Below are 9648 nucleotides of genomic sequence, written 5' to 3' on the forward strand. Positions count from 1 at the left end.
TCCCCCTATGGCTGATTTTTCTAAAATAGGTGTCTGCACCAAGTCACCTGTGCATGTCAGGCTTGTCACACACAGGTTCAGGTGGAACAGAAAGCCACAAGAGGGTAAAATGTGTGTGCGTGGGTTTCACAGGGTATACAAAGCACACCATTTCTTTGTAGTTTAAGCTTGAAGATACTCTGAACACCGCGTTCACACCCTCCAGTGAGTCATGTGAGAACAAATCATATGAATGACTTATACTCATTTATCCTTAAGTTGGTTGTATTTGACAAGGCCTCATTGTTTGTGCACAGTCTTGTATCTTCAGTGCTGGGACAAAATGCAAAACTTGTTGCATACAGTTGTTTGGTATACGCTTTTGTTTCTTTTGAGCAGTGAGTCCAGTAAAAAAAAACAAAAAAAACGTCTGTCTATAAAAAAAAGATAATAAGATAAGCTATAAACATCATGGCATTGGCTCCTGTTTTAGGAAGGTTCTGGAAATATTATTTTGAGTCAGGGAAAGGCACCACTCGTTTGCCTGCAACGTAGACCTCCACAATGTTTCGATCATCACCTGTGAATGATAAATCGAGAAATTAAATGAAATAAAACATTGAGTGATAAATGTAGCTTGTTTTTATATATAATGTTTATATATTATTAGCTCATTTTTTGTTTATAAAATACACATATTGCATAAGATTTACAAGATGAATATTAAACCCAGTCTTACCCAGATTTAGAAACTTCTCCAAAAGAACCTGAAACCAAGCACAAGAATGATCGCATTAGTATATATATTGAGGACCTCAAATATGCAATTCTTCTTTCGACGTCTCCCATTAGGGGGCGCCACAGGGGGTCATCCGTCTCCATACCCCTCTGTCCTCTTTTACCTTCTACCTGGTGGCTTCATCCTCAGCATTCTCCTACCTCTACTTTAAAGATACTAGTCTGGTTTACACATAAGAAAATAAAGCACACTGATTCTGTTCTAAAATTTTGAAAGCACAATATGTTCTCTTTAGTTGCTAGTTGTAGTACACCCTGCTAAAAAAAATTATCAAAACTCTGTTTACGCCAGAGCAGGGCAAACCTCGAGGTCATCTCCAGGAAACACATCGATTGGGCTTCCAGGAACGCATACGTTCACACGGAGGGCATCAAAGTCCTTTTCCACCTCAAAGTTTCCCAAGCAGTCATCCAATGAGAGCACTGTATAAATATGATCCAGAAAATCCCACCTGTAGTTACAGATTACTTATGTTTTGTTGAAATGTAGAAATTGTTTAATGAAAACTGTAACGCAGAAAGCAGACAAAGCTGTAGTAATGCACTTTTATGCAAATTAAGTTAATCGTGTCTTTAGTTAATATAATGAATTTCCGTACCCTCGCTGCCTCCAAGCGTAGCCAAACGGAAGGCTTCTTTGTAGCTGAGGGGCTGAAGCTGGGCATCCTGGATGCACAAGGCTTTAGAAGTGTCCACAGCTTTTCGAATAGCATCCAGCATGGACGAGGAGTAGCCACCTGCCACATCTCCCCAAAAGATGTAAGGAATATCAGTTTAAGGTTACTTTTTTTTTTTTATTTGTTCAGGTTTTTTCTTAGTACGCTTGGTACGCCATCAGAACAAAAAAAATAATTGGTATCATAAAAATCCTATTTAACCCCCTCGATTAGTGAGGAAGCTTTTTCAAAATTCAAATATTCTTTTGTTCTGATGGTCACAGCTTTATGACAGGAAAATATGCTTAGTATACATTTGTATTTCTTTTCATTACTGTGTCTACATTTAAACGTCTAAATCTAGATAACCTCCCAAATAGTAATTTAACTTTTAGTAAACCAATAGATAGCAAAGCAGTCAGATCTTACCAGTGCCCAACCCCAGCTTGACTTTGTGGTTTAGAACGTTCCTAACATTAAGCAAGCCACTAATTAAGCTAAAGGTGGGGAGAGAGAGAGAGAGAGAGAGAGAGAGAGAGAGAGAGAGAGAGAGAGTTAGTTACTACTTACTAAATAAGCACTTAATTGACCAAAGTGCATCACAGATTTCCAACACAACGCGTGACTAATGTATGAAAGAAATGTCCATAATCCACATGAACTCTTTAGATAAAGCATTCATTTAGTTCACATCAGTGGTCCATTTTAAAGAGGTACAATTTAGCTTTAATTCACTCAATCAGAATTCTAGTTATTTAACAGTTTACCAGGTTAAACAATTATTTTTAATAGTTTAGGATTCTATAGAAATCAATATAACGACGTTTTGAAGATTCTGATTATCCGATTCTTGTTAAATGAGGCCATAATAATAATGTTACATAGGAAGGGGAAAATGGCAAGAGCCTGATACATGTTAGTTCAAATTAAAAACAACTGTCACAAACCATTAACGTGAAATGTACGGCAACACAAAAACAGGGCAGGTTTGTGAAATACAATGCATCACTTACGAGATGTTGCTGTTGGGGCAGTGAGACAGTGCTGCTCCTTTTTCATGGAAGGTTTCAAGCTCTTCGTCAGTCAGGTGGCAACCATGAGCCATCACCGTCTGTCAAATCTGCACTGTTATATACATCATCAAATCTCTCCTGAAATGTTACATTCACTGCTATAGGCTTGGCAGCGGAACACATGCCACATAACCCATACCCTCTTTCGGAAAATGTCATTTGCACTTTTGCAATATCCCGAATGACATGCCTATTTCACTCATCTAAATCTTGGATCGGACTACGGTTTGATTTGTACAATTCACCCTGGATTTCCTCTGGGATTTCTGGTTTCTTCCCACCCCTCTAGTAATATGCCGGCAGGTTGACTGGTGACACTGTGTAATGTGCATCTGAAGTCTCATCCAGACTCTATACCCATCTCTTGCCCAGACTCTGGAGCCACCACCACCACCATGACCAGGATAAAGTACTTACTTGAGATCATTGACTGTCTTGAAGTACTTTTAAAGGGTTGAAACTAAGCCAGGTTTGTCCATACTACCAAAACTGCAGACTATAATGTCTTAACCTGGTCTTTGATAGCTAACAGAGCAAATGCCAGTTCCATTAGAAATCCAATAGACCAACATTCTATTCATATCCTCAGAAACTGTGGTTGTTCTTGGAATGTGACAGAAACCCAACCAAACAAAGCTGATAAATGCCTTGGGAAGTATGTTGACAGGAAATTATATCACAAACCACTTTAAATGTACAGCACAGCTTTGACATGTAGTTACTTGTCAACATCTTACAGTTTAACATGCTTGTAGAAACGAACTCCTCCCACCTTGCTGGTGAGCAGGCCGTGCTTTGCGTAGACGTCTGTGTAGGATTTGCACTCCGGAAAGAGCGCTTTTACAAACTGCACCTCCTCTTTGTTCTCACTGATGTGACTCTGGGAATGAAGAGGTGCAAAATGGTCATAAAGACAAATAACAAAATCAGGGCCCAATAGATTGGTTGTGTGTATTTCAGAATCTGCTAATTTCAGGAATTTTCAGTTCAGGAAATGTTGATTGTAAATGTGGGCAGATATTTCACTTACTCTTGCATTTAATATATTTTGTGTTGGGCATATTTTTTTGCATTGGTAGGCAAATAAAGCACTCTAGCACTTGTACAACCCAGGCTTAGTCTCTGGTCTTTCAAGTTATGCAAGTTCACAGATTCACATACACAGCTGCAACCGGACCTGTTTTTATCTCAAAAGAACACAGAATTATCCCGAATGTCACTATTAAAATGCTCTAGAGGCAGGATTCACTACACGAATGTTAAAGTATTTTGTTATGGCAGCAATAATTTGAATATTGTCCTCGCAGTTACAATGCTGAACTGAAAAATAAATCCCGACTGTAATAGTTACTAGGTAATGACAAAAAGAACTATTGTTGTCAGTGCAGCTATACAACATAGAGACTCGACTCGGCTCGACTAGACGACGGTCAGCAGGATGACAATGGCAAGGACGACAGCGCCAGCTGCCATACCTGCAGGTAGCCAAATAACATTGTACATAATCATTGTATTACAAATGACATCATTCTAAAGGTTATAGTCAGTGGTGTTTTTAGTGTTTGGGAGTCTGGGGTGTGTACATGGAGGTGGTGGCTTCGTTGTTAAGGCATTGGCCTTTGGATCGGACGTTCCCAAGTTCAAATCCCACACCACTAAACTGCCACTGCTGAGCCCTTGAGCAAGGCCCTTAAACAAGGCCCTTACCTTCCCCTGCTCAGTTGTAAGTCGCTCTGGATAATGTAAATACATTAATTTGTATATCTCTGTGTAGAGAACAGTATTGTTTTTAGTATCCTTAATATCAGCCATATGCCAGTTATTAATAGCAGCTCCATCCTATATTATTGGAGGTCTCAATTAATGCTAATTTTGAATAGAGTTATTATTTGTGCTTGCGTTTGTCTTTAAAAAGTCTTACCTGAATATGGAGGTCATTGTTCCTGGCAGTTTTTCCCAGGTTGCTGAGCAGGGCGGAGGAACACGACATGGCAAAGCGTGGCGTCACTATTGGCTTTACAAGAGCAAACTGACACACACACACAAGCATGCATTATTGGATTTATTTAGCTACTACACTGATCAAGTTGGACAATGTTGTAAATGTATAACATTTACGCAACTTAACAATTCCCCAACCCTGTTTAATGTCTTTCTCATAGATCTACTTTCAGATCAGGTAATTTTCCAGAATTAGAAAACACCTGTGCGTGAAAAAAATGCTCGATTCGTTTGTTTCTGAGCAAAATCCACTGAAACCACTTCCGATCTCATATATATATATATATATATATATATATATATATATATATATATATATATATATATATATATAGTGCACCAAATCGGATGTCTGCTATTTTGAATGGTTTATGAATTAAATAAGTAAATATATATATATATACTTTTTTGTATTTATCATATTTGCCTGCACTCATAATGCGTAATTTGCTTACGAGTGCCGAGTGTGTTTTTTTTAGCCCCCCACTTGAATGGAAACGTGATGTAACGATTTAAAGTGATGTAATTAAGCAGAATGAAATGTGGTTCTGTACCGATACCCAACGTCCTTTTGTGGAGATTTCATGTTATGTAACGTTAGATAACGTGCTCGTTATGCGCCATAAGGTCAAGGGAATAAAGTGCAGCATCCGTCAATAGAATTTAATCTTTTACAGAGTCAAGTCGCCCTGAAAGCTAAAGAGCGTCCGATTGCATGTGAGTTAAAAGTGTTTAGTCATTGGGAAGCAGAAAGCATGTTCATGCCCAATTAATATTTTGACTGTACCTTTTTCCTGAGTAGTTCAGTGATAAAACTGTTAAAGGAAAAAAAAAATTTGCTTAGAATGACAAATATCCATGATCACCTTCTAGTCATGGTATAACACTGATACTGTAACAATAAGCACCAAACGATATACAGCACTTAGGCCAACTGAATCTCCACTTTCACATTGAATGCTCTCAAATTTGAGATGGATATTGAAGCCCTTCTTATCATTCCTCTAAATAAAACATACCGATCCGTCTCCTTCTTGCATTCATTTGTGAGTTCTTTATACTCTGGCACCAAGGGGTTACGGTCCATGCACACCTTTCCTATGAGAGCCCTCTGTCCAAAGTCATCTGCAGGACAAGTGGCAAAATAAAGAAATAAAGAAATAAATAAACACACCAAGCTCGCATTTCAGATTTAAAATATTAACTGTTAATCGTCTTCGTTCTAATTGGTAGGCTCTTGGTGAACGGTTTTCTAGTCACAATATTGTATGACCAGATGCTAGTGGGGGGCAAAATTATGTAGTTCATTACTTCTAATCTGGAGAGAAGTGCAACTGGGTGTCAAACTCTCTTTTGCACAACCAAACAAGACTAACCAAGCAAACTCCAAGGGTTAAAAAGTTAGAACGTGTGTGTGTTTGTGTTGGAGCTACCTGTAATGTCCCCAAGCAGCAGCGAGGCCTCTGTGTGTATAGTGGCAAAATAGCATGCAGTAGTGGTGCCGTTGCGTAGCGTTCTTTTCTGCAACCAATAAAAAGAAAGCATTTGTAAAACAGAAAATAAATTTCTGGTATAGATTCGAGGTGTCTTTTATGAGCTACACACATTCACAAAACACACAATATTGGTGCAGGTCCATAATTTGCCTAAATTTATCTAGGGTCTGCAATAAATAGAGAAATATTCACCAGTCACGAACGTTAAAATTGAACAAATATACAGTTAGATTAGTTACAGATTAGGAATCAGGGTTTACACCGTAGATATTGTAAGGGAGAATTTTTACAGTAATTCTCTATGAGATGAAAATGAAAAAGTAATTAAAACTAATAAAAAATGATAAAGATTTTTATAGACAATGGCTTGGACTATAAAGCATGAAAGTGCTCTAAAAAAATTGTAGTTTGTTGAGTTTAGTTTTTTCCTATAGTGTGATCCACATGCAACAATTAGAAGTTTTGTATGTTAAAATCAGGGATCGGTACTGAGAACCGTTTCTATTCTGGACCAGCAGATTATAGGGACAATACCGGTCTACCAATAAGCAGGACAAAAGATACCGGTATCAAAACTTGCGTTGTTTAATCTTTGCATACATTGTGATTTAATAGAGAATTTGTAGCTGCTGCTTGCCATTTTACATACCAAAATGATGTCATCACGTGGCCGACGTACACGCGATATCCGAGTGCACGTGCAGTGTATGTTTGTGTGTCACATTACAAAACTAAGTGACGCCAGTGTCAGATGTGAAAAATGCAGTAGTGTAATAGCGAACAAAGCAGGTAACACTAGTAATATAACTAAACATTTACAAACAAAATACGCTTCTACCTCCAGCAATGTGCTGCATTTAAAAACGAAAAACGCCAGTGTGTCATTGGCCTGTCACAAAATTTATAGTGAAAGATTTCTTGCCCTTTAAGCTGGTTGTCAAGCTGGGATAGGTACAGTAGGCAATAGACACGGTAGACTAATTGCTAAAGACGCCAGATTTTTCTATTACATTCTGTTCACTCTATGTACATTCATGCACATGCTGCTGTGCTGTGGTATGCTGAGGAAATCTCTCTCTCTCTCTCTTGCGGTCTCTCTTTTGAAGGGCCTTTTTATTTTAAAAAATGTGCTTTATGTGCCTTTTTCTATTTTTTTTAGAGGCATTTGTAAAATGCGGTACTAAAGTTCAGCAGCAATAAACTAACTTTGGAATTTCACATCATGTCTTTTTGCAACAAATTATAGAGAGTAACAGTATTGATAAGTACCAGTATCCTAAAAATGCCCATCCCTAGTTAACACTGTTGGTCATGCATCCGGTAAAGAGGTTTATGTATCATTTTTTTAAGGAGTCAGCAGAAAAACCTAATGGGAACTCTAGTTTCTATAAAGACTGTTGTGTTCGTTAATACACATGTAATTGTTGGTAAATTCCTGAGGTATTTAAGAATAGCAGCATTACTGTAGTTATAGACCAAATATGGACCTTGCTCTGAAATGACTCACCACCACTTTGGTATAGGCGTCCTTGGCGAAGTCCAGGTCCTCGTAGCGCGACTCCACAGGGAAAGTGTATATATTGAGCCAATCCAAAAGCGGCAAGTCCAAATGCGTACCCGAGTACGTGTACTGCGAGGCGTGAATGTGCGTGTCCACCATCCCCGGCATGAAAAACTCACTGCGGAGCGGCAAGTGAAGTCATAATTACTTATAATTATATTATAATATAATAATTTACTTTTACTGCATTTTGACAGACAACTTTATACAAAGTGGCATACAATGACCTCAGTGGTCCTGCTCAAGGACCCAACTTGCTGGGATTTTATCTCAGGACCTTCCGAACAGAGATCCTACATCTGAGCTACCACTTTCCCTTTGCCACCACTTTGTAAGTAATGTCCGGCTTTAGGAAGTTACTCACTGAGGCCCGAGTTGTACAACATCTGACATTTCAAAGCCCCATTGGCGTGACAGGCTTTCCACATTGTGTCCTTCCTCACAAAATGCGATCTGTAAGGAAATATTATTTAAAAATGACTACAGCCATTAAACATACAGTATAAAGACACTGTGATGTAAACATTAAGCACTACTTCGTGCCAACAAATTGGTATTTAAAATCGGCTACACACCCGCACCAGAACGAGAAAGTCTTTTAGCTAAAGGCAATTCATTGGTTTTCCATTGGAGAGCAGAGGAGCTTTTCATTGTAGAAGGCAGTAGATGCGTGAGTGCATGAGCAGCAGTACAACTGTTTTAAAGTTTCGTTTCGTTTCATTTTTTTGTTATTTTTTTTTTTTATTAACCCTTTCTACTATTCTGGAGGACATGAGGGATATTATGGGTTGGAAATTGAAGGATGTTTCCTACCCCACCACTGGTTAAGGTACTTACTGAAATTGAATTGGAGAATCAAATTGCTGGTACTTTTTACATCAGAGGTACCATAGACATACTGTATACTGGCTAGACATAAATGCCAGTGATTATATATATTTTTTGGATAAGAGCACTTCTAGTGTGAAACTGGCTATTATTTTTTTTTATTTTATTAGATTTTTGAAAAATAAGGTTTCTATGTATTTATTGTTCATTTCACCACCTTGGAACCAGGACACAGCCTTGATGCCTTATCTAAAAATACTGTATGTGAATGCCATGTATACATTCGCAAATACTCCTCTGCAAGAACAGTATGTCTGGACTGAGAAGAAGAGTGTATTGGGTAAGTGATGAAAGTGTGGTAGGTGAAAAATAGAGACACAGCTGCAATAAAATCCAACAGGACACAAAAAGCTAGGCAGTTCACTGTATGTTTTGGTTGTGATTGCTCATAGAGGTGCTGACTCTTTATAGGCTATAAACTCCACCACACCCATGTGAACAATGCTGCTCTTTGCCTTACAATAAATGTATAATGATGTATCTATTTGTCTTCTGTAAACTTGGATGACATGCGGTAGGAAGACACAACAAGTAGAAAGAAATTCGGAATGTCTTGATTGTTACAAACTGGAGGTGAGTTCGTTTCTTATAATATTACATGAACACATTTACAAGTTCATTTGTGGCCTTGCAGTGATAAAATACATTGAACAGTGTGCATTTAACCACCACTATAACACGATTCTACAGATAATATAATACAATACAATACAATACAATATAATGTAACGTTTATTCAGTAATATAAGAGGTGAGTAAATACATACATGAAGCGTTTGGTGTTCAGCATTAGTTAATAACACTGTATTTACCCACCCTGCCGCGAGCGTTCACTCCCAGCACGCAGTCGGTGAGCACGAGCAGCGCCGAGTCCCGGGTCGAGTGCGCGAACCCGCCGCGGTAAACGCGCACGACGCCGCTGCTGCCGCTGCTCATCGCGTCCACACGGAGATCAAACAGTCTGAAGCGCCGCGCGCGCAGCGCCTTCGGTTTTTATAAGGCGCGTTCACGCTCGAGACTGTGACGCCTAGAGACCTTGGGCGCGTGTTTCACATTTCAAATCAGATATTAAATACAAGGACAAATAGAGTACCAGTCAAAATTCTTGGCACACCCCTCTCCTATTTTTATTATGTGCCACATTGTACATTAATACGAAAGACATCCAAATCAGGAAAGAACACGCATGGAATTAT

At 38.7% G+C, this 9648-nt stretch overlaps 1 protein-coding gene across 1 annotated transcript; it reads right to left on the reverse strand.

Annotated features, from left to right (window-relative positions):
- Window positions 1-407: 407 nt before the first annotated feature.
- Window positions 408-9428, reverse strand: gda (guanine deaminase). The gene is made up of 14 exons (XM_046841418.1): window positions 9269-9428; window positions 7929-8017; window positions 7511-7682; window positions 5941-6028; window positions 5527-5632; window positions 5295-5322; window positions 4428-4535; window positions 3279-3386; window positions 2447-2544; window positions 1863-1930; window positions 1377-1523; window positions 1082-1200; window positions 719-746; window positions 408-559 (listed from the first exon to the last, which is right to left on the reverse strand). Exons 1-14 carry the CDS (start codon window positions 9386-9388, stop codon window positions 489-491), a joined length of 1350 nt encoding a protein of 449 aa, XP_046697374.1. The 5' UTR covers window positions 9389-9428; the 3' UTR covers window positions 408-488.
- Window positions 9429-9648: the final 220 nt, after the last annotated feature.

The sequence above is a fragment of the Silurus meridionalis genome, chromosome 27, assembly GCF_014805685.1.
Source record: "Silurus meridionalis isolate SWU-2019-XX chromosome 27, ASM1480568v1, whole genome shotgun sequence".
Classification (NCBI taxonomy): Eukaryota; Metazoa; Chordata; class Actinopteri; order Siluriformes; family Siluridae; genus Silurus; species Silurus meridionalis.

What these genes read in the sequence shown, in the direction of transcription:
- gda (XM_046841418.1), bottom strand. Translation starts at nt 9,388, where the DNA reads ATGAGCAGCGGCAGCAGCGGCGTCGTGCGCGTTTACCGCGGCGGGTTC. An exon ending in CAAGCTGGGGTTGGGCACTG is followed by an intron (nt 1,524 to 1,862) that starts GTAAGATCTGAC and finishes TCTTTTGGGGAG; the next exon opens with ATGTGGCAGGTGGCTACTCC. An exon ending in TTCCTGGAGATGACCTCGAG is followed by an intron (nt 747 to 1,081) that starts GTTTGCCCTGCT and finishes GCTTGGTTTCAG; the next exon opens with GTTCTTTTGGAGAAGTTTCT.